The sequence below is a fragment of the Natrix helvetica genome, assembly GCF_964273705.1.
Source record: "Natrix helvetica genome assembly, chromosome: 2".
Lineage (NCBI taxonomy): Eukaryota > Metazoa > Chordata > Lepidosauria > Squamata > Natricidae > Natrix > Natrix helvetica.
In genome coordinates, this window is record NC_138552.1 from 151,182,575 (window position 1) to 151,207,737 (window position 25,163).

At 37.8% G+C, this 25,163-nt stretch overlaps 1 protein-coding gene across 3 annotated transcripts in view; it reads right to left on the reverse strand.

Moving 5' to 3' along the window:
- The window catches only part of GRHL1 (grainyhead like transcription factor 1), a 62,864-nt gene that overhangs the window by 5,364 nt on the left and 32,337 nt on the right, over window positions 1–25,163 (reverse strand). For all 3 annotated transcript variants that reach the window (XM_081944997.1, XM_081944998.1, XM_081944996.1), the window contains 6 exons: window positions 14,331–14,489; window positions 11,315–11,402; window positions 9,584–9,723; window positions 8,284–8,321; window positions 5,793–5,881; window positions 1,556–1,641 (listed from right to left, as the gene is read on the reverse strand). In XM_081944997.1, the coding sequence (XP_081801123.1) occupies window positions 1,556–1,641; window positions 5,793–5,881; window positions 8,284–8,321; window positions 9,584–9,723; window positions 11,315–11,402; window positions 14,331–14,489 (600 nt within the window). The remainder of the gene's footprint in view (window positions 1–1,555; window positions 1,642–5,792; window positions 5,882–8,283; window positions 8,322–9,583; window positions 9,724–11,314; window positions 11,403–14,330; window positions 14,490–25,163) is intronic.

A 25,163-nucleotide genomic window follows, 5' to 3' on the forward strand; every position in this document is an offset into this window, starting at 1 on the left:
CAATGAAGATTTGTACAGTATGCAGAAAGGAGGGGGCACCAATATTTGTTGGTGTTTAATCCCTGCATATGCATTCTCTTCACAAATTATGTTAGCACAGATAGTGTGATGGAAAGAAATTGGTTTAGCCTGCTTGGTTTATATATCAATTAGAAAAATCTAAAATTATTCTGTAATTTTTGTATTTCCTCCAAAAACGTGCATTTGGCTTAACAAGTGAATAAATAACCATTACCTACCAATGAAAAAAATACCCAGCAAAATCAAACCTAAGTGCTGTAAATATATACCCATCATTCTATTCCCTTTTGAGAAAAGCAATTTTAGGCCACGTACAGAACATAGAAAATGAAATAGTAAACCAATGAAATAAGGTGTGAGGTGAAAAAAAGAAAATGAAATATAACCAAATATAGTTAATACCCTTTACTGTACTTGTACTTGTCCATATCTTTCTATCCTTGCAAATGATCCTTGCTTCTACTACTGTATGTTCCACATTAGTCATCTTTTGAATTTTAAATTTCTTATTTCCCTCTTTTTCTCGTCATCTCCATTCAGTCATGACTTGTTTGATTTTCTCATGTTTCTTAACCTTTCCATTCTTCCTTTCTTTCTTTGATTTGCAAATTGAACTCTCACATTCTCTCTAAATGTTCAAACATCAGTTATTTTTTTATCTAATAATTCATAGGCCGCCCATCTCATATATATGACCCTGGGCAGCTAACAATGAAAAGAGTGTGAAAACAAGAGAGTGAAAGCAATAAAAACAACCAAAATTGAAGCAACAGAAATCACATAAGAATAGCAGTTGAAAACCCTTATAAAAACAAACTAACCATGAAACAGGCATGGTTCTGAAATGTTTCTCTACTGCTCACTCACTTTTTTGTTTTCAATCTACATTCATTCAACACTCATTCATTATTGATATAATTCTTAAGTACCCCATCCCATTTGATTCAACTCTTAGGTTTCTGCTTGCATACCCAACCAATGTTATATTTTATACTGTATAACATTACAATTGTTGTCTTTCCATGAAATAGTGGTGAGCAGAAGCACAAATTCATATTTTCCATATGCCATGATTAACACCAGGAAGTCCTATAGATATTGACTTCTATCTTCCATTATGGTTATGGTCAATTAAGCCTTTCACGTAATTTTTTTTAGAAAGATAAAGTTGGTGTAAACCACAGTACATTACCGTTTGTAATCACATCCATGTCACATACAGCATTCCTGGCCATCCATAAAGATACTGGCGGTCAGGTTCCAGTTTTTCCTAAGCATGCTATTATACCTTTCTATGCAAGATAGGATGTCTCAGAAATAATACTGTTGCTTGAATTCCAGCAACTAGAAGGTACATGCTCTATGCTAGTTCAGAATAAGGACGTGTCCAAATTTTTTGTAATAATTCAAGCACTTGAAATCCTACACTTAGACAGTACACAGTAGCTATTTAGATTAAGTACAAAGAAGAAGATATGTAGGTTTCTCCATTTTTTTTCTTACAGTATAATAAATAAAGATCCTTACAACTTACAGCTTCCATAAGACCTTTCAGAGATGGAACTTTAAGCATAAGTGCATCAAATACTTCTTCTGATTCTTTCCGGACATACAACAACACTAAAAGAAAGGTGATAAAAGAAAAAAAATATATAAACACTGTTTTCTCTCTTTGCCAAAAGCAAGTGACAAAACGTGAAACAAATAATTTAGCTTGGGGTGACTTAGAAATGGCACTTTTAATATTTCACTGGCCTTATTTTGCTTTGACAAAGCACGGCAGAATATACGCACACCCTTTCCCAATGCTTAGTTAACCCACTCCAGATTATGTCACCGCAGTACAGGAAATATAGCATAGTTTGGCCTCTAGTTCCCTGTAAATTAACCTCCTCTGCTGCTGGCATCAGGCAGTACATTTGGAAAGCTACCCTGCCAGGTTTCCAAATTTGTTCTGAACAATGAGCCAATTAACACCCTGGTACTTGATTTTTTTTTCTTCCTTCAGTTTGTTCAATGGTTCCTCAAATATATTGGACGGAATTGATTGTGCAAAGGAAGATGGGATTTAGAAGTCAAGCCACTGCTATATTTCTTTTTAAAAAATAAACTAAAAATACATAGAGGATCATGAAGGAAAGTTCAATGCTTCCAACTTATTGCTATGCATCTCCCCATTATTAATATATTACATGCCTTTTAAAATTGTCTAGACAATTAAGGACTTTTTGTTATCACAGAATAAACTGTAAAATACATTACTGATCTTAAACTAATAATGTAGATGTAAATATTTTTTAAGTTTTTTTGGGGGAAAAAACCTACTTATTTTCAAAATAAAATATTATGTGTAAAAAACAGTAATGCCTATATCTAGGATGGAGTTGAATCTTCTAACAATCAGAAGTTTCACTAAATTAAGCCAGTTAGGCACAGTTATCATGTATCTCCATTTTTTCCCTTTCTGTCAGGTTAGACATGCAATTCAGCAACAGAGTGGGAAGAGTCTCTGCAGAATATTACCAAGTTTTTTGGGAGAGAGGCAAGATCTATACTCTTGCTCCATTAGGACACGTATCATGTGCTAGTACAGGAGTCTCCAGCCATGGCAACTTTAAGCCTGGCGGACTTCAATTCTGGGAGTTGAAGTCCTCCAGGCTTAAAGTTGCCAAGGTTGGAGACCCCTGTGCTAGTAGACTGCCTAAAGAGGTTTAACATAGAAGGGACTCTACAATTCTGCTCCTGTAGTTCAGGTTGTATTCTGAAGAAATACAATAGTTAATTAGCATATGTGACTAAGAATATAATCTGCTTTATGCTGAATTAAAACATTGGCCATCTAGTCCAGTGTTTTTCAACCTTGGCAACTTCCAGATGTGTGGACTTCAACTCCACAGAATTTCCCAGGTGGCATGCTAGTTAGGGAATTCTGGGAATTGAAGTCCATACATCTTAAAGTCAACAAGGTTGAAAAATACTGCTAGAGCCCAATATAATATTATCTAATCTGACAGGCATTGTTTGCCAAGTATTTTTAAAAAAAGCTTTTCTAGCCTTACCAGGAAATACTGAGGAGTTTTCTCCTTCTGTGAACACCAGTTTCTAGATATTCAACAAACTAGAATGCTATCAGAGTTTTGTTTCCTAACAATTCTTGTATCTTATTCTGAAAAAAACTGATGAGACTAAGCTCACTTAAAGCCAGGAAGTCCAACATAATATATTGGTTGTCCTCAGTTTACTTCTCCTGAACAACTGATATCAAAGTCCTCTTAGATTATGTGCTGTTATATTAACAACATGTCAATCAAGGAGTTCAAAACTCCAGAGTCAGAAAAAAAAATCCTTGAAGCAAAGGAGCTTAAAAATGAACACCAAGGAGAAACTAGGTCTGAAAGAATACAGATAAGATTCTTGAATTCTCAACAGAAACCAGTGACTCATTTTGTGACTTACACCAAAATAGAAAAACAAGCCAACTGTATTTGCCCTGTTGAAAAGTCACATGGAGAAAATGTGACATATTTCTTGACATAGTTGCTTTTGGACTTTGGACTTGACTCCCGAGTACACACTATTTAGACAAGGTCTGATTTCTCACGAGTGCCTAGGTCTAGGAGCTCTTCTGTAAAACATTATAGAAACACCAGCTCCATTCTTTCTCATCTTCTTTCCTAGCTAGTTAATCAAATGATCACTTTCATAAGAGGATAATTTTAATTAAGGCCACTCCACGTGCATCTTGTGTCCACATATTCATTTCTTATCAGGAAAGGAAAGGAGTAGGAAAAAATACCAGCTGTGGGACGCTTCTAGGCAATCTGAATATATTTATTTATTAGCTGTATCTTCTACAACTATTTGGGAATTCCAGGTTGAGTATATATTCCTCTTCTCCTATTTTTTTCCCTACATTAAACTTAGGAGGTAAAATAGGACTAAAAGAGATTCAGACAAAATAACCCAGTGAGCTTCTGTAATTGAAGTGGACTTCACCTAGTTCTCTTGACTCTTAATCTAATGTATTAACTACAACAGCATAATAGCTGTATGCAGTGAAGAGGTTTTTCCCATAAAATAAGGCAAAATACCTCTTGTAGCACCTATTTCTCGGCGATACTGTTTTTTTTAAAATACCATGAAATCCTTGTTTAAAACCTGCAGGCTGGAGGCCCTCTGAAGAAGACTTGATTCATTGCACCATACTTAGCACATCACAGAGAGAGGACCTGGCCCCAGTGGCTATAATTAGCTTGCCCCTTGCCTCTTGTAGAAGCTATATACGTCCAACTGGACCAACCAGTTCAATGTCATGCATAAGCAAAGTTCTAACAAGAGAAAGGTTGGTCTAGCTTGATGATTTTTTAAAATTGATGGTTTAGTAATCAACTGGCTTGGTGTTGGGAGATGTGTCAAGAAGATGGGGAGAAATGAGGAATGGAACATGACTGGGAGGAAATATTTTTATATATAATTGGCAGGGGGCAAAATGGTGGGAAACTGCCACCTGGCCATTGCAATGGAAAGATGCGTTTCTTTCAGGTTGCAATCTAACCATGACAATCAAGAAAGCAATGAAGGTAGGTCTTCTGACCTGTTTTTTTACTGGCAGATGAGTTGCTCCCCTGTTTCCCTGAAAATAAGACCTCCCAGATAATAAGCCCAACAAGGCTTTTGAGCACGTGCGCTAAAATAAGCCCTCCCCTGAAAATAAGCCCTCCCCAAAAATATTGCAACCTAGCAGCAGCTATGAGGTGCCCATGCTCGCAGCCTCCTGCACCTCGAAAATAATAAGACCTCCCCGAAAATAAAGCCAAGCGCTTATTTCAGGGGTCAAAAGAAAATAAGACCTATCTTATTTTCAGAAAAACACAGCAGTATAACATCTATTACCTTATCTTGAATTAAAACATGGATCTGGCAAGTGGTAGAGGCCTGGCTAACAGCTCTCTAAGCTAGGGCCTGAGTTAATTTATGATGCAGCAGGCTATAGGTGGCAAGCATAAGTCTACAGGACTTATCTCTTATTGATCTAAAGCTTTATCCAACACTCTTCCAATTCTGAGTGCTTATTGCTCTGTTTGAATGGCTCAGACAGTGTAGAGACAATAATAGTCACAAAAGTTTCTCCTCCTGAACAATTTGTGGTGATCTTTGGCTTAGCAGTGGCAGCTCCAGATGTCTTTTTTGGGGAGACTTCCATTCCAGGCTGAGATTGCACGGACATTACATAGACATTACAAAAGGTTTGTACCAAATGATCCTTGCTGATATTTGCTGCTAATTGCCAACGGGGCACTACATTTAAGATTTTGGTATTGTCCATTGTAATACAGTCCTGAATATCTTTGAGCCTGTCTGAGGGACCACTTATCCCACTAGGAACCTGCTTAATTATTTAGTAGATTATGAAGATTTATTTATTAAACAAATTTATATAGCTGCTCACACATGGTTGACTCAAGGTGGCTTACAGTATTAAAAGAAGACCACACTGCCAGAAGCTCAGCTATCTAATACATGAGAGAAAGACTCCTCTGATCCCCAATTACGGGTAGGAATTGCCTTTAGTCCCCACTCTCCCAGTAATTAAAAAAATGCCACAATTATTTTGACAAACTGAATGATTGCACTGATTTTGTCTCAATTTTATGATTCTGTTTTATATTTTGTATTTGTTTCCCTTTTGTAAGATGACTTGAATGCTTACTAAAGCATAAATATGAAATATAAATTTAACAATAACTAAAATTCCTTGAGGGATGGATTACCTCTTTTTGGTTCTTCTATCCTGGACATCTTAATTGGACTAGCAGCAAATTCATCTTCATTTATGTAAGCCCCTCTCTTCATGGTAGACCTAAAAGGAAAATCAGTTGATCAATTAATCAATCCATTTTGGCATTACTGCAATCACCAGGCAGATGATTGTACCTAAATATTTCAGGGCATTGAGAGAAATGAACTGAGAATATACAATTGCAAGATCTACTAGTTAAGCACCTAGTTAAGATGTTAATCAATATAATCAAGAAACAATATGTTTAACACACTTCTGTAATCATTAGAAGGGCCTTCATTTTATTGTAAGGGTCCTGAAATTAGACATTATGTCAATATGATTTAATAATTAACAACTAGAAAGCGGAGAACCAGGTTACAGTCCAGCATCAGCCATGCAAACTCACTGGATGACTTTAAGCCATTCACTATCTCTTAGCTCATCCTTCGGCATTTAAAGAAAAGGCATGATATAACTGCATAAATAAAAACAGCCTCATAATGTTGGCATTGCAGAAAAGGAAAATGTATTTTTTCATATGCTTACTTTCCTTATATGGAGTTTAGGTTTATGGTCAATTTACCCAATTAGAGAACATTGTCCAGAACAGCCTGTTCCTCAACAACTATTAACTGAAAATCAATTTTATTTTATTTATTTATTTATTATTCATATTTATAGACCGCCCCCTCTCCCGAAAGGGACTCGGGGCGGTGTACAGTCACTAAAATATGTTATAAAATACATACAAAACAGTTAAATAACATACAAAACAGTTAAATAATTAAATACGTTAACTAGACATGTTGGCAAATTAACCTGAAACTACGTCATGCAAAACTAGTACTCTTCCGCTGAGCCACTGACTTTCTCCCAATGCTGCGCCACAGATATCAGTCCAAGCATTAAATTGTTCACAAGGTTGCACTGAACAGAAAATTGGTATACACTCTTCTGCATGGCATAATTCCATGTCAATACAGATATGAAGGCATCATTGCTTAGAGCTTTAGAATAAACTAACAAGTGCAAGGCGCATGTCAAGGTGATTCATCCTTATTTGAAAACTGTCTTCTGACTGAATCTTTCTGCATTGCAGATGAGCTGGTAATAAATTGGCTGAACTACCCATTGGAAACAAGGAGGCAAGATCACAGAAGTACAGAGTCAATCTGAGAATGGTATAACGCATGCACGAAGAATGATTACTTTTCCAAAACAGAAATATTTGTTGGCTTCTCTGATACCATACTATATACTATACTGTATTTTTCAGAGTATAAGACGCACCCCCCCCCAAAAGGGTGAAAATCTGGGTACGTCTTATACACTGAATACAGTATTTTTTGCCTCCCAAAACCTCACCCCCTTCACAAAAATGGACATTCAGAGGGCTTGGGAGGCTTGCAAAGTGCTCTTGGGGCCTGGGGAGGGCAAAAACAAGTGAAAAACATTTTTTTTCTCATTTTAGCCCCAGGAGCACTCTGCAGGCCTCTCAAACTCTGCATGCCCTGTTTTTTACAAAGAAATGAGGCGTGCAGAGGGTTTGGGAGGCCGGCAGAGTGCAAACAGTTTTTTTTTAGATTTACCTCTTCAAAATCTTGGTTCATCTTATACGCCAAAAAATACAGTAGTTGGAAAAAAAATTTAAAGCGATTTTTTTCTTCTTCTTCTTCCTACAGGCAGCCCTTGACTTACTACACAATTGAACTCAAAATTTCTGTTGCTAAGTGAAATGGTTGTTAAGTGAGTTTTACTCCATTTTACAACCTTTCTTGCCACCGTTGTTAAGGGAATCACTCCAGCTGTTAAGTGAATCTGGCTTTCCATTGTCTTTGCTTGTCAGAAGTTCGCAAAAGGTGATCATGACCTAAGTACACTGCAACTATCATAAATATATGTCAGTTACCAATTGTCTGAATTTTGATCACATGACCATGGGGATGCTGCAATGGTCATACTGTAAGTGTGAAAAATAATCATAAGTCACTTTTCAGTATTGTTGTAACTTTGAAGGCCACTAAATGAACTGTTGTAAGGACTACCTATATCAGGGGTGTCCAAACTTGAGAACTTTAAGACTTGTGGACTTCAACTCCCAGAATTCCCCAGCCAGCCATGCTGGCTGGGGAATTCTGGGAATTGAAGTCCACAAGTCTTAAAGTTCTCAAGTTTGGACACCCCTGACCTATATGATGTAAAATAATCTACTTGCCCAATGAGAACCTGTTCAGGTAGAAGTACAATTCTCACGATCTCTGACCAGTATGGCTACAATGATCACAGAACTGATATAACAAAAGAAGACCACAAGAATGATAGTTCAATATTTCTAAATAGCACCGGATGCTATATCTATACTGCATACTATACTGCATATTCTAGCCCAGTTAGAAAGTCACTTAGTTAGAACAAAAATAACTAGAGCATTCTGTAAATATGATTGGAACTTGAATGAGAAAAATAATAACAAAACTCACCCTTCTCCTTCCATTTCATCAGATGCAACAGGAAAACTCTACAAGGAAAGGAGGGACACAAGCTATTTTAAACATTCTAGAACCATATTGACAAGTGATCAATACCATGTTTTTCCGAAAATAAGTCACGGTCTTATTTTCATTTGACCCCCGAAATAAGTGCTTGGCCTTATTTTCGTGGCGGTCTTATTATTTTTGAGGTGCAGGAGGCGGCGAGCATGGTCACCTCATGGCTGCTGCTGTGTTGCAATATTTTGGGGGAGGGCTTATTTTCGGGGAAGGGCTTGTTTTAGCGCATACGCTCAAAGGGGGCTTCTTATCCGGGGAGTTCTTATTTTTGGGGGGAAAGGGTAGTATAAGCATCATCATAAAGCATCCTTCAAATGTTTCATTCTCTGGACCTATCCCACTACATTTAAATAAATGCAACAGACCACTTTTCTTTTCTTCCTACCTCTCATATGGTGCTCTTACTATTTTTCCACTTGGACCTCAGTTTTTATGTGATGACAATCAAGATTAATTCCCCATAACAGTACAACATATTCTTTCATTTCCAGCTCACTCCTGACAAATAGAAACTATTTAATTTCAAAGGGAGTTTATTTTGTATCTTCTGGACAGCAACTTTGAGAGTCCTCTGATGTTTTTTTATGTGGTTTATTGCTGTTTATAAATCTATTTGTTTTAGTATCAAGTTTGCTCTAGTTTAATATCTTTGAGTTAAAGTCTCATTGAGATGCTCCAGCAGGAGAGAGTGCATTATTTTTAGCTGCTGTAAATAAAATGATTTAACTAAATTAGTGCATCTGTACAATATTTGACACTGCGATATAAATAAGAATAGTATCGACAGAATACTACGTTCTATGAAGTTCTATGAAGTTAGAATGCATCAAACTGGAATTAGCCTTATTAATGCTGCCTTCGGGATCTATCTTTGGTTTCCACAAAAGAAAAATACACATATATCTTAAGTGAGTGGTTTGCAAGCCACTTGCATGTCCAACCTGAAGCTTTCTAGATTATGTGGTCAGCACTATCTATTAAAATATGGCTTTTGCTTAATTCTCCAAAGACCCTCTCCGCAAAGACAATGCTAAGCTGTCTGTCTCCAGGGATACCGTATCGCCATCCAATGTTTAAAAAGGCCAAGGAATTATTGCCTGTCCCTCAAATTGCCGAAAGGACAACCAATTAACTGCAGGCAATTAGGTAACAAAGATCAGCTCTCTCACCCGGCCACCCTTTTTTAATTGCTATCATCCTTTGACAAAAATTAGCAAGAAAGAAAACTTACATGAGTTCCACGCTGAATATTTGAATAATGAACATCAGGTATGAAGAGAACTGGCTGAGTGTCAAGATCCATAAATGGCTTGAAGATGGTGATGTCTGTTCGCTTATGGGAGGGAAGCATGGGTACCTTGACATCAGAAACTGGTAATGGGGAGAAAGAAATACGGGACTCTTAAAATTAAGCATGTCTCAGAAGAGTTCTTTTTTTAAACACTGAATTGCGAAGGAGGCTCCTCTTTAAACTAAACACAAAGCTGTATTTAGCAATACAGATTGTGGTTGGAGCTAAGATGTTCTCTACCACTGATGCAGAATGCTCTTCCGGGTACCACTTTTTGTATTTCTCAATCCTTTGAAAGTTGTACTGCTATCATCTTTCTTTCTCCTCACCATAAACTCTGAAAGCAAAGAGGGAACACTCTGGGCTATTAAAATATTCACCTCCAGCTGACCAAGAGCTGGAGCACACAAGTGCTGGGCCAAGTGCACACACACGCACACAAAAAGCATTGCCCAATCAGTGTCCAACCCCAAAGTTGCCCCAGATTCCTGAGCATCAAAATTCCCTTCCCAACCATTCCAGGCAACTGGGAAATGAAAGAAATAATTATTGTCTTTCTTCCTACCCATATGTTTGGTACATGTTGTGTTCATCTGTCAATTTGCAAAAATAATTCTGAGTGGTTGCTGTGAGAAGAAGCTTTCAGCTAAAGTACAGTTTATCAGTTCAGTGACAGAAATTAATTTATTTTATCGCATATTACTCTTACAGTTTGGCTCTGAATCCTTTTCTTAGTTATGCAAAAGTTTAATATTATGCTTATATAATGCGAGGCTGATATTTATTTTTTGTTTGTTTATATCCCACCCTTACTATTTTTATACATAATTTAATATGATCACAAGCTATAATATGACAAAAATATGTTTCTTTCAATGGCCAAAAGCTTTACAAGATAAATCTCATAAAATGCCTGTATTTTACAACAAGGTGTTACATATTTTCAATTGAAATCTCATCTGATTTTGATATTCTCCCCCCCCCCCCCCCTGAATTTTCATGCAAGAATATTGGAATCTTGCAAGATTTGGCAGTCTAATAAATTTTCAGCTAGATGAGAATAAAGGTATAGTTATAAAGGTAACAGTTTCCCTGTGCAGTCATGTCTGACTCCAGAGCGCAGTGCTCATCTCCATTTCTTAGCCCAGGGAGCCAGCGTTGTCCAAAGACATTTTCCATAGTCATGTGGCCAGCATGGCTATATACCCAATGTGCATGGAATGCTGATATCTTCATATCATATTTATCTACTTGATTTTGAACTGCTAGGTGGACAGGAGCTGGGGCAAATAACGGGAGCTCATCTCATTGTATGGACTCGAGTCTTGAACACAGGCTGACAAGTTCAGTGTCTTTAGTCACTGAGCCATTGCGTCCCCTTGTTATAGTTATAGACATAAATATATAGAGATATAGGTATGGATCTGTATTATTATATTTTAGGCCTGTCTTACACCAACAATATTAAAACTGTTTACATTATTCCTTTTCACCTCTTAACTCAAAGTTCAGTGGAACGAGTAACTTAATTATCTCTAGGAAAATTATCCTTTTCCTAAAAAACAAAACAAAATAAAATAAAAAGGTTTGTTCATTTCTGGTTTACACAGTAAATAAGGTTTATTTGACTTCTTCCACTCTATTAGAGGGCACTCTATATTTTCTACTTACAGGCATTCAGCTGAGAACTGGGGTCACTGCATTTGCCTTTTCTTTTGCTCTGTTTCCGTTCTTCATCCCGGATCTTCCTTTCTGCTCCCTATAGGAAGGAAGGAAGGAAGGAAGGAAGGAAGGAAGGAAGGAAGGAAGGAAGGAAGGAAGGAAGGAAGGAAGGAAGGAAGGAAGGAAGGAAGGAAGGAAGGAAAATGTCCAGTTCTTAAGTTGTTTTTTTTTTAAATCTACCTTTGGAGTTCAACTTCCCTACACTCTCTGAAGTCAGGCACTACACAAGCTAGTCAAGCTGCAATAACTGTAAGGCAAATTTGTATAATCATGGATGAAGCTTAACTACCACGCATACCATTTTGGCATGACGGCCAAGAAAAATCAAGGCCTACTCTGTAAGCCTATCAACATACCATTAAGATATTTTATAAGGTCATGAATCACATACGCTGTCTTAACAAATATATTCTTCGAAGTAGTGGTGAACACCATCATTTGCTTGTAAACTTCATTTGAACCTGTTTTAAAAGACTGTATACAAACTTTCAGGCAGTGTAATCTGCATGCCAATTTTACAACCAGCAAAACGTTTTTTTTTAATATCAGAGTGGAAGAGATGCTCCATGCCAGGCTAAAGTGGCCAATAGGATCTGTACTAATCCTACCCCCTAAAAGGTCATAAACCATGCCACTAACAATAGGGCAATGAAGGAGTCAGATTGTATCCACAACAATAACAAGGGGAAAGAAGAACATCTAAAGACAATTTAACTTATTTCAGCTATGTGCTGGGTATGAGATGAAGGCGTGACATCATGGAGACTAGACAGAAAAACATAATTGGTAGTGAGATTGGGCTGTTTTGATTGCACTTCAGAGAAGCCAGCCAAGGAAACAAGTAACCTTGTCTTCCTATCAGAAACTGCTGGGATAGAAGGCATTCTTGAAAAACATGGTTATTTCTCTAGGGAAGACAAGCAATGGATCTATAGCAATAGGCCAAATGATTGGTTCTTCTTGTTGTTTTAAAAAAACAAATATTTAAAAGGCCTGGCTATTACTATTATCATTACTATTTATCTATTTACCATCCTTCCTTTTAAGAATTTTATATTTGAAATAACTCAAGGTGGCAAACATATCCAGCACACCTTCCTCCTCCTATTTTCCCCACAACAACAACCCTGTGAGGTGTGTTGGGCTGAAAGAGAATGACTTGCACAAGGTCACGCAGCTGGCTTTCCTGGCTAAGGAGGGACTAGAACTCACAGTCTCCCACTTTCTGGGTGATGCCTTAATCACTAGGCCAAACTGGCTATAGAAGCATTTCATGTTCAGATTTGTCTATAAACAATTTTGCAGTGCTTAGTCAGTTAAATTAAAAATATAACATATACAGTAATATTAAATGCTATAATGAAACATTACGACATTGAATTAAAAAAAAATAAAGATTGAGATTTATTATTGACTACAGCATGGAAAAAATGCAGACATATTGCTGGAAACCCCTCAGGAAATTGCAGGTTGTGTCACGCTAGCTGATCAAAAGAAGCTGAAATCTGAACTGAGCTTTACAAATTCCTTTTAGCCTGCTCTTGTCTCGTTCAAAGCAATCTTGATTAAAGCAGTCTTAAACAGAGATTAAACAGATAAGCTTTATTCCCCAATGTCTCACTTAAATTTGGCATTAGTTTTTTTTGTTGACGGAGACAGAATTTATAGGACAGAGTGACCACTTGATAACAAATGTTGTGGAAATGCCAAAAGTCATTGGGAAAAAAACCAAGTAGGCCAAAGTTGGCAGACTAATGAAGTATAGTGTTATGTTCTTAAAAGCTGAAAATAGCCAGGGTTTAGAATTTCCCTGGATCAAGAATTGTGTCGTGTAATCAGTTTATTTAATAAAGTTCAGCTGGACTAAAATTACCACAATTTTAAAGGCACAAATCTTCTAGGCAAGATTTGTTAAGTAAATAAAAATATAATCCAAATGCTATCAATTATAAAATAAAATTTAACAGGTGGAATCTAAGAGGGAGTAACAAAATCCATGTTGGTTGTTACTCAGATTTATTAACTATCCTGTGTGTATAAAGAATGAGTCTAACTCTGTTTATGTATTTTTTCTACTGGAAATAGAATTCAAGGTCATAAAATAGTGTGTAATGTTTTGAGTGTTTCAGGATTCTTCATTGTGCGAAATAATAAAGCAAAAGAGAGGGGGGGAAAGGAGGGGGAGAACTGATGGAATCTGCCTTTGGCTATCAACTATATGAAAGGTAGAATGCAGTTAATCATATCAGGCACTGTCAAATGCTGAAAAAAATTCTGATTGCATTTCAACTCACTCAAGGGCTGCACTATGGGACAAACATATACAATACATCATCCTATCTACTTACCTACCCACCTACATATTTACAGGTTGTCCTCGACTTATGATCACAACTGAGCCCAAAATTTATGCTGCTGTGAGACATTTGTTAAGTGAATTTTGCCCCATTTTATGACCTTTCTTGCCACAGTTGTTAAGTTAGTAACATACTGTAGTTATTAAGTGAATCTGGCTTCCCCACTCCCTTTGCTTGTCAGAAGCTGATCGTATGATCCCAGGACACTGCAACTGTCATAAATATGAGTCAGTTGCCAAGCGTTGAGTTTTGAACACATGATCATGGGGATGCTGCAGTGATCATAAGTGTGAAAAATGTTCAAATGTCACTTTTTTCAATGTCGTCATAACTTCAAATGGTCACTGAATGGTTGTAAGTTGAGGATCATCTGTACATAATACATAGCACACTGTGTTATTTTGATGCTGATTCCTTGGCAACTTTTCACTGGTCATCTCCCCACAACCAGAGAATAACTGTCTCTTTCATCAACTCCAATGAGCCAAAGGATAGCTGATCACCTTTCTGCTAGTGTTCTTTTTCTTTGCAGGTCCTGGTACCCCTGCGTGGCTACATTAAATGTTTGGCTGAAACAAAAGATTCAAGAAGGACTTGGGCAGTTTTACCTTGTCACAGAAGACTTTAATCTGGCAGTAAGCTCTGTGGATGGGTTTGTTGCTTCTGTTGTTGTAGCTGTAGGTGTCAATCTGAAGATTGAGAGGGAGGCCTTTGACACCTTTCTGTGAGGAGAAATCTGTACTAAGGCAGTTCACAGCAATGAAGACCTGCAGGGCAAATCAAGCATAAACTAAAACTAAAGTTGCTCCGAAAAACAATTCAGTGTTTTTCATTGTGCTACATCACTTTGCTCCAATATATACTGTACGTAATCATACATAAATCAGGACAAAGAGAAAGCTTCATCTAACACTAACCAGAATCCAAGACCTTGGCCCATCTGTAACTAAAGAGTAGGAACATCCCTACTAGTGATGTGTCCTTTCTTGACACCCTTTTAGGAGAGGGTGCGGCTAACAAATAAAAAGTAATTATTAATTATTAATTATTAATTATTAATTATTATTAATTATTATTAATTATTATTAATTATTATTATTATTATTATTATTATTATTATTATTATTATTATTATTATTATTATTATTATTATTATTATTATTATTATTATTATTTTGGTTCACTCCACTGTTATACTGTCCAAAACAGGTTTTTTATTTGACAATGATTTACTGTGACAAAATAGCCAAGTATAGTTTATGATGTTGTAACTTGAGTTGCAGACTGGACCCAAGTTCAGCCCCTGACAGACTCCCTCCTGGGAGGATACCTAGAGAGTTATTTTAGTCATCTTCAACAATCTAGACTTGCTAGTCCAATGACTTGTCAATCCATATCAAGAATTGCCTACATTTTAATGCAAATGCCCCCCTTATAAAGCATTACATGCCAAAACAACTAGACACAAAGATAATTTCCCCCCGGTGCCATCACTCTGCTGAACACTTAATTCCACAGCACTGTCTCATTTCTCATTTTTTCTCATCTTCCCTACTATCCTCTTTTATTGGTTTCTTATCAATTGTAACTTATGATTAATGATTGTAACTTATGATTAATGATTGTAACTATGATTGATGATCTATGACCTATTACTTGTTGTTTATATATACGTTGTGAGCTTATGTAACAGAGAAACACTTCTTGTGTGTCCAATCACCCTTGGTCAATAAAGAATATTCTATTCTATTCTATTCTATTCTATTCTATTCTATTCTATTCTATTATTTCTATCCATTTCTGTTCTGTTCTGTTCTACTCTACTCTACCCTACCCTACCCTACTCTACCTTACCCTACCCTACCCTACCCTACCTTACCCTACCCTACCCTATTCTATTCCTATTCCTATTCCCTGAGCTGCACACAGAAAGCAGGTGATCCTCAGAGAAATATTTTGGAAGGTGATTTGGGTCTCACAAACCTGCAGCAAATGTTATTGATTACTGTTGCTCTACTTTCACTCCCGGGAAAAGGTTTTTGTGAAATGTTGTACCTCAAAATAAGCTAGGCCTGAACACTATGCATTTCGACACCAGGAATTCCCCCTCACAGTCTGCGGTTCTGCTTCAGATAAATTGCCCAATTTTGTTAAAAACAGCACTAAATGAATATATTTAGGTCTAGTTGTATATACATTGCAGACCAAGGGCCTATTCATATGATGAAGGATTTTTAGGATTTTATCCCAAAGCAGCAGTGGACATATTAATCTCACAGAAGGTGCACTTACAGATTTTACAAGCATAGTTAATTCTCAGTTACTGAACAAATGCTCATCTGGCATTCAGAAAAATAACTGGGGTTAGTGTCTTGATGAACCTACCACTATGTAACACCAGCTTAGGTTTTTTTTTTTTGTCTCGTGCTCTCTCCTTATATATTTATATATTAGACATTTTAGAAAAAAAATATAAAAATAGGAAAAGGAAAGGAAACAAATAAAAGGGATGCAAATAATTAAACACGGGAACCAGCTTAGATTTCTGTTTATTACTGCATAGGTGACTGTGGTTTATGCAAATAAGAAATAGTAAACCTTGCACAACTGTATATGTTCAATGGTTTTTTTCCTCACATTTATTTTTAGCAAAAGTGAGACGTCCAGAAAAGCAGAGAATTAGCAGTGCGACATACTTGTATCTCATGGACTCCCACTGCTTTTAACTCTTCTGGGTACATTTTAAAAGCTCATTCTTTGAAACAGTCTGCCTCAGCACATTTTTAGGGATTCGGGACAATAGTTTTTGTACTCTTTAAATGAACGTAATTGTCAATCAACAGCAAATATTAAGCAATATCACCCCAATAATAGTAAGGTATAGTGTAATTTACTTCACTACTGCTTTTCTTCAAAAGAAAAACTAAATTTAGAACTGATATATGGGGAATGTGAGCCTCCTAGTGGAACAAATCAAGCATTGCAATACAAAACAGATTTCCTAATTCATTTTTGTGTACAGTATGCCACACTGTAAAAGCGTTTAACTGTAAGAAGAGGGGGGAAATGGAATTTATACAAGTTTTTAAAAATAATCCCTGCTCTTAAAAAGTCTGCATTGCAAATGAAAAAAAAATGTAAAAATATATGTGGTATAGAAAAGGTAAAGGTTTCCACTGTCCAGTTGTGTCAGACTCTAGAGGGCAGTATTTGCCTTCATTTCTTAGCCACGGGAACCAGCATTGTCCAAAGACGCTTCTATAATCTTGTGGCCAGCATGACTGTACGCTAAGGCACACAGAACATTGTTACTATCCCATCAAAGTGGTACCTATTAATCAGGGGTCGGTTCCTGCCAGTTCTAACCTCTTCTATAGAAGAGGTTCCACAAACTACAGTGCCGTTTAGAACCGGTTCCAGCTCCCTCCCTCTCCCTGCCCATCCGCACAGCGGCAGTATGAAGAGCGAGAGGAGGAATTCTGGGAGTTGAAGTCCACAAGTCTTAAAGCTGTCAAGTTTGAACACCCCTGGGGTTTTTTTTCTAAAGGGTTAGGGGTGCAAGGGTCTTGTAACTTGACAGCTTTAAGACTTGCGTGCTTCAAATGCCAGTTTCTGAGCCAACATTTTGGTTGCTAAGCAAGAGTGTTGTTAAGTGAGTTTCACCACATTTTACAAGTTGGCCACGCCCACCCAGTCACATGGCTGCCAAGCCACTCCCAACTCAGTCACATGGCCGGCAAGCCACTCCCACAAAGCAGGCCACACCAACAGAAGAGGTTCTTAAAAAATTTGAAACCCATCACTGCTGTTAATCTACTTGCATTTGCATGCTTTTGAACTGCTAGGTGGGCAGGAGCTGGGGCAAGAATAGGAGCTCACCCTGTTGCATAGCACTTGGATCTCAAACCCAGGCTGTCAGCTTTCCAGCTGACAAGCTCAGTGTCTTTAATTGTGAGCAATCACACCCCTATAGGTGGTTTAGTTCCATGTTATTATTACCCTGATTCATTGATGGTGCTATCAAGTCAGTATCAACTCTTAAGTACACCACCCTGCTGCAGAACAATAATATCTAACAACTCTGCACATGTATTTTTCCTCAGAAGCCACATCCTCTTGAGAACTTATATCCAATAGTCATTCACATGAACATGAGTTAAAAAACAAAACAGACCTAATATCTGGATTATCACATATTAAAATCAACATCAGGTTATTTGAGCTTAAATAAACTGGGCTGGGAGACAAGGTTTTGAATCACTAAAGGCATAAAAGGCATTGTAAAGAAAATAAATTACTAGTGTGAATGCAATGACAGCCCTGTGGTCAATAGAATGCTCCATATTCTATAATCTGTTTGTCAAAGCAACCTCTCTTCCCTCTGAAAGGCAGCCTTGCTGCAAACTTCGAAACAATCCAATATGTGTCAGTCTCCTCGCTTACTAAGGTGTTTCCCCCCAAATAAGACTCAACCAGAAAATAAGCCCTAGTATGATTTTTCAGGATTCTCATAAGCCCCACCCCAAAATATGCCCCAGTTAAGATCATCAGCCAGATGCATTTAGTGCCCTATTTCCCCCAAAATAAGATCTAACCAGAAAATAAGTCCTAATGTGCCTTTTGGAGCAAAAATTAATATAAGATCTGGTCTTACTTTCAGGGAAACACGGTAGGTCTGAAAGCAAACCCACCTGTCTTGTTAACATTAGAGTGACAAATCATTTGGAGGTCTCTCCCTTGTCTGCAAATAGAAGTCAACTATAGATGCTACCTTTTGTAGTGATTGCTCTGTAAGCTCTTTTCATTTTTGTGGTTTACAAAAAGTGAGGATCAGGGAGGTGTTTCAGCGACTTTTGAGTTAGCTATCTAAAATAAGTTTCTACTTTTAAAATCAGATTAACAAAACATGCAGCGATAGGAGTATTTTGAGTCATGTGAATAGCCTCATAGCTTTTTTTAAAAAGTGAATTTAAGAAAATTGGTGCTTTTTGGTGGGGAGAGAATCTTTGAATCTGTGCTTTGAAGGAAAAAAGAAAGCTAGGTGACTATGCTAGGTATTTACCACCGAAAAGTTGCTGAAGAATCAGGTAGCTGGTGAAGCTGTTCAACCCCTTCAGCCTGTATAGCAAGATTCCTCTTATGACAGTCTTTCTGGTTTTAGAAGACTATTCCGCATTCTTAGATATATGAAAATTGGCTTGTGGGTTTTGATAAACATTTTCTATAATCTGGTCCTTAAATGCAGATCATAAGAGAAAGGGGGAGACCAGTGGCGGGTTTCCATTTTTTTTTACTACCGGTTCACTCGTGCGCCCAACGCGTGCATGCGTAATGCAACACGCATGTGCAGAAACGTCCGGGTGAGTGGGAGGAGCCTCCCATCACTGCCACTACTGGTTCGCCCGATTTGGGCCGAACTTGCAGAAACCCACCTCTGGGGGAGACTACGTATGAAGTATACGTGCTGATTCATTTTGAGGTCCTGCTTGTGTGAGCAAATTTGACAATTCTTGGGAAACTCAGCAATCCCCAGGGCATCTATTATTGGAAAATTGCTCAGTGCATGCACATAAGAACTGCTACATGCGGGCATCATTATTCTTCACCGAATAAGAAAAGAGAAGGCACACTCTATCAAACTGTGACCACAGATACTATATTTCAAAACCAAAATAAAGAGATCAAAGTATCTCATAGTCAAGATGCCTGCAAGTATTTTCTGGAGAGATGAGTACATATTTCTTATCTCATTACACACTCAAAAAAAAAAGAATTCTTATTTTTCTCTTGGGACATGGGGGAAGGAGAGGTCAAGCAGGATATTAGAAAAGCAAAAAAAGATGGTAAAACTATCAGTATGTTGTTCTACTCTCATTTTTGCATTAAGAACAGCCAATAAACACTGAACAAAGCTTGCCGCTCTCACTGTTCTTGGTAAATCCTCCCATTAAAAAATATTGAATAATTCCTATTCCTCTTCAAGAAGGAAAAAACAACAACATTGACCAAGTTAAGCATCACCACCACTTCACTGCTCAGAAATGTGTGGTGAAGTTTGAGAAGAGGGCACCTGCACACAATATTGATGTAAACTTTATAAATGCTTTCCCTAAACATGAGCCCTTCTGCTGTATATACTGAGATTTCAATTTATGACTTGATTTATGACTATGATTTCAATTTACAGTCTATGACTGCAATTACACATTTGATTGATTAATCAATTTCTGGAGCTCCCTTCCCTGTCAATACAGCTCACCAAAAGTTGCTGTAGCAATTTTGAGAAAGTAGCTGAACTAAAAACAAAAAAACTAGATCTACAAAATTTCAAAGTATCTCTCACAAGACAGTAATATATAAAACAGAGACAATGGTTTACAAGGAAAAAAATAGTCATAGATACATAGCAGTCTGTGAAAACCTAATGGAAGAACAGCACCTGTAACACAGAAAAATATCAAGAGCATTATTCAGGAATTCACAGAGGTAAATTAATATGCCATAAGTCTGCCTAGGTAAGTGGGTGTGTTCGCTTTGTAATATTTTTCCCACACTTAAGAATGCTGAGAATTATTCATTCAATGAGTTTTAATAAATGGGAATTATACTCCTGTACCTCAATTGCCTAGAAATACCATGTCAGCAGATCTAACATGGATAATCCCATGGGAGATATTTTGTACAATTTAGCAGTCCTGGGAGCAGTTGATACAATCTAGGCTACAAAAAAAATTTTTTAGCAGCAACCAAAGGGAAACTTGAAAGAATATATTCATTAACAATTTAGAACTGAGGAGAAACTTCCTGACAGTTAGAACAATTAATCAGTGGAACAGCTTGCCTCCAGAAGTTGTGAATGCCCCAACACTGGAAGTCTTTAAGAAGATGTTGGACAGCCATTTGTCTGAAACGGTATAGGGTTTCCTGCCTAGGCAGGGGGTTGGACTAGAAGACCTCCAAGGTCCCTTCCAACTCTACTATTGTATTGTATTATTGTATTGTATTGTATTAGCAATCACTGTATTCCATAAGTAACCTTTGAGAGGAAATTTAATGTAGATGGAAAGGTAGAAATCTATTTTTCTTACTGCATTAGATAGGTGGCAATATAGTTGCTTAATTAGGGTTGTTAGGAAAAGAAGATCCAAGCTGGGACTTTAAAAATGGTTGATATACTGTAAAAGTCTATTTGGATTGGTCAGAAGCTCTATTAGCAATTAGAAAGCTCGTGAGTAATATAATTAGTGAGATTTTAAACTATGAAAAAATCTGTCAGACAATTGGAAAAATTATTTGACTTGGTTGTTCTTGAAGGGAGCCCAGGAAACTTTTGAGGGAAATTTGATGGGAAAAGTGAAGGCTGAAAAAAAAGAAGAAGCTCATGAGAGATTTAACAGAGGTTAAGTAGTCTGAAGAACAAGTCAATGAACTGGGGACACTTCTTTTAAATTACAGGAAAAGTAATCAAGCATATTCAGTAAAAGTTAGCTGCCTTAACTTTGAGGAAAGTGATTTAACCCCATTGTAAGCAACATAGATAGCTGGACAGAGGAATTGATGGACAGACAGATGATACATGACAGATAGATAGATAAATAAATATATAGACAGACAGTCAACCAACCAGAAAGATTCTCTTGCCAATGTAATCAAATATGTGTAAGGAGTTCTTTTTTTGTGGCAGCAGCTGAAAGAGTTATTAAAGTTTAGAAATACGATTAAAAGAAAACTATTCAGCAAGTCCCACTGAACTATGTCTCAAAGTTTGCTGTTCACAGGGAGGAAACCCATTTGGAGTCTTCCAGATACAGGCAAGCAGTTTCCTAGTAAGAAGGATGGACAACCTACTTTTACTTTTTACTTTTATTTGGATTTCTAGACCGCCCCCTCTCCCGAAAGGGACTCGGGGCGGTGTACAGTCAAATTAAAACACAAATACATAGGAATAAATATAAATACACAAATCCTTAAATTAGATGAGGAGGTTAAAAGACTGTATCTTAAAGTAAAGCTATTAAAACCATATTAAAAATAACCCCTAAAAATACCCCAAAAAATTAAAATTAACCCAACTAAAAATATCTGGCAGGAGGTGAGATGAAAACTATGGATGGGCCAAGCCGGCTAGTCGAAACAGGTGAGTCTTTAGTTTTTGACGGAAGGAGCGGAAGTCGGTGGTGGTTCTAATGTCGGGAGGGAGGTCATTCCAGAGGGTTGGGCCCATCACAGAGAAGGCTCTACTCCTAGGCGCCGCCCGTTGGCATTGCTTGGTGGACGGCACCAGGAGGAGTCCCTCCCTGTGAGAGCGAATTGGTCACAGGGATGTGTGCGGTAGGATGCGATCCCGCAAGTAGCTAGGTCACTATTAAAAATGGTATTTGACAATCCAGTGCCATGACCTGTTGAGATAAACTTTAATTATGAAGATTCTTTTCATATAACCCACACCCGGAGTAATGTTGTCATCTATGAAAGGAGAGTGAGTGAATAAACAGTTTATGGAAAACCTCTGTGTGAAGTATGGCCCCTCCCTTGTCTTCCTTATAATCTGGGCCAAGCCGGAGGGCCTGGGGTGGGGTGGGGGAGCCCAGCCACAGACTTTTATCCCTGGAGGAAGGTGCAGACAGCTGATCTTGCACTTGGTCTAGCAGGGACTCTGGCAGTAGAAGCCAACTGCTTTGGGCCCGGCCTTTAAAGGTGCTCCTCCTCCCTGCAGGGCAAGGAAGAACTACAAGACCTGTTTCAAGAAACGAAGAAAGTTGCTTCAAAGCCCTGATGCCTCATTCCTGAGAGGCAGGGCTTGGCTCCTGCTGCCCCAATTTAAACGGAGTTCAGCCCATGGGAGAGAGTCTGGGCCAGAATCCAACCCTTGGGCCTGGCTGTTCCTCACTCTTGGTTGAAGTAAAGGTTGCCAGCTTTATTCAGTAAATTGATCAGTTAAGATTGCGTATATACACAGATAATCCTATGCACACATCCTACAGAGTAGGCCAGGCCGAACTCCCTAAGGTTGATTTCTGAGTAAACACTTTTGATGTGTTACGATTAAAACGGTGCCATATATTTTCCAGAGATTAAACCTCACTGAATTTCAAACAAGCTTTCTCTCTGGTGTAAACCTGAACAGAATTGGGTTGCCTGACTTTGGTGGCGGAAGTTATAAATTATATAAACCTTGTTTCATTTTTGAGATTATATTGGCTGCAGCATGTTGCAATTAGAGCAGCATTAAAGCACGCACTTATAAGGGGGAAAAAAGACTACTAGCTAGTTAAACCGCAGCTTCTCCTACATCTTCATTATCTTTCCACGGCAAAGTTATGAAAGCTAAACGTTAACTAGCTTTAGCTAATTAAACATATTGTGGTTAGCGATCAGTTTCCTATTGCTTGTCATCCAAAATAATTAGAACTGCATCATCTAGGGCACTTTTCTTTTTTTTATTAAGATAGAAATTCTATTTTTATATTTATTAATATGATAGAAATTCAGAGTAGCAGAAAAAAAATTCAGCAGAGAGAGATCAGTGATAAGCAAGGATTTGTAGTGGTTCGGTTTGAAGAAAAGCAGCCATTTCATAAGATTGTAGTACTTTAGAAAGGAAACTGGGAAGATAACATGTCATTCTATTGAATGCTAAGACATCAACTCATATGGCTCTTCAACTATTTTTATTCCAGATGGATGCTGATTGCTGTATTCTAACTATGGAAGAATTTGGGTTTTTTTTCTCTTTCTTCTAATCCCATTTTCCTTTTGTGTTAGGCCTTCTACTTGTCAGCTTGGGCAAGTAAGAAGCGACTGCTTTGCATATGGAAATATTGTTACTTGTTCTTTAGCTGGAAAATGCCATAACAGATTACCCATAAAACATATTAAGATATTGCAATGAAGTAAAACCTGTGCCTAACACCTAGCAGTCCCCAAGCATGCAAATGTGGATAGATTAATAGGTACCACTTCAGTGGGAAGGTATCAGTGTTCAGTGAGCCTTTGGCATATAGCGATGCTGGCCACATGACCAAGCAAATGACTTTGGACAACCCTGGTTCCCTCAGCCAAGGAATCGAGATGAGCACCGCGCCCTAAGAGTCGGACACAACTGGACAGGGAAACCTTTATCTTCTTTTTTAAAAAACTACATACCCAAATGGAAATGGGAAAGGAGGGAGCAATGCCCAAAAATCATCTACTCAAAGCAATGATCAGAAGGCTGTGAATTGCAAATACAAGGAAGAAGGAACAAGAAGTTGCAATCCTCTGCACTGTTACTCTCAGCACATTCCCCTGAACACATTACAATGTATTTTCAAGGAAACGTGCAGTAGACTGCTAACGCCTGTGCTACAGTCTGAATTATCACAAATGCCAAGTGTGACTGACTCATCCATATGTCTCTCGTTTCATTTCATCCTAACCAAACTGGTTATACAGGCAAAAGGGGCAACACCTTATTTTGAAGATCCAGGTGACTTGAGTATGTCACGAGGGGAAAAAAACTTCCTTGCAGCTATAAGTGACCTCATAATCTAAAGGAGCACATTAATATAATCAATATATTAATTGTAATAATTGAGCTGCTGTCCTCCATTTTTACTTTTAAGAGAATCCTACGTGATTCTAAATGATTCTATATTACAGAAGGGAAGCCTGAACTGCTCCCAGCATCCTATCTCTTTCTCTGGAGACTGCACCGCTGAAATCTATCCTCAAAATGGCCATATGTTGACAGCACATTTTTTTTCTCTCTTTGGTGCCAAGGCCAGGCCTGGAATGAAAAAACAAAAAACCTGAGAAGTTACATTGCTTCAAACCCTCCATTTAATAAAGACTCCCAAACTGTGTCACATTGATCAGTAATATAGCTAAATTTTATCCGTGCAATTTTTCGACTTAGTCGAATACAAATGAAAATTAGAGTAGAAGTCCTCTGCGAGATGAATTGGTCCAATTCTACCTTTCAGTGGTCACAATGATGAAAAGAAAATGTTAGGCCCGCTTTATTTGGTGATGTCACCACATGACTGGAGATCTCACCCAGCCTGCCAATGAGTCAGAACTTGCAGCTTTTGACACAGAGGGAGTTACCCATCCTGTGCCACAGGCTGGTTGGAGCTTTCCCACAAATGTATCCACAGTACAGGTAATGCTCGACTTACAACAGTTTGTTTAATGACTGTTTGAAATTACAATGGCACTGAAAAAGTGACTGACACGTGACCATTGCAGCAATTGGTAGTACACGCTAGATCAATTTTATTTCATTTTTAAGCTTACAGTGATAGATCAACCACTGGAAAGGAGGGATGAAAAATAAGAGGTTGTTCCATATCAAGCTACAATGCCTCTTAAACAGGAGTTCCTTCCCTTTCTTCCTGCTCTCTCCCACACAGTCAGAGTGTTGAGTCTCTGTGCCAACCCAAGATAAGCTTCTTCTGGGC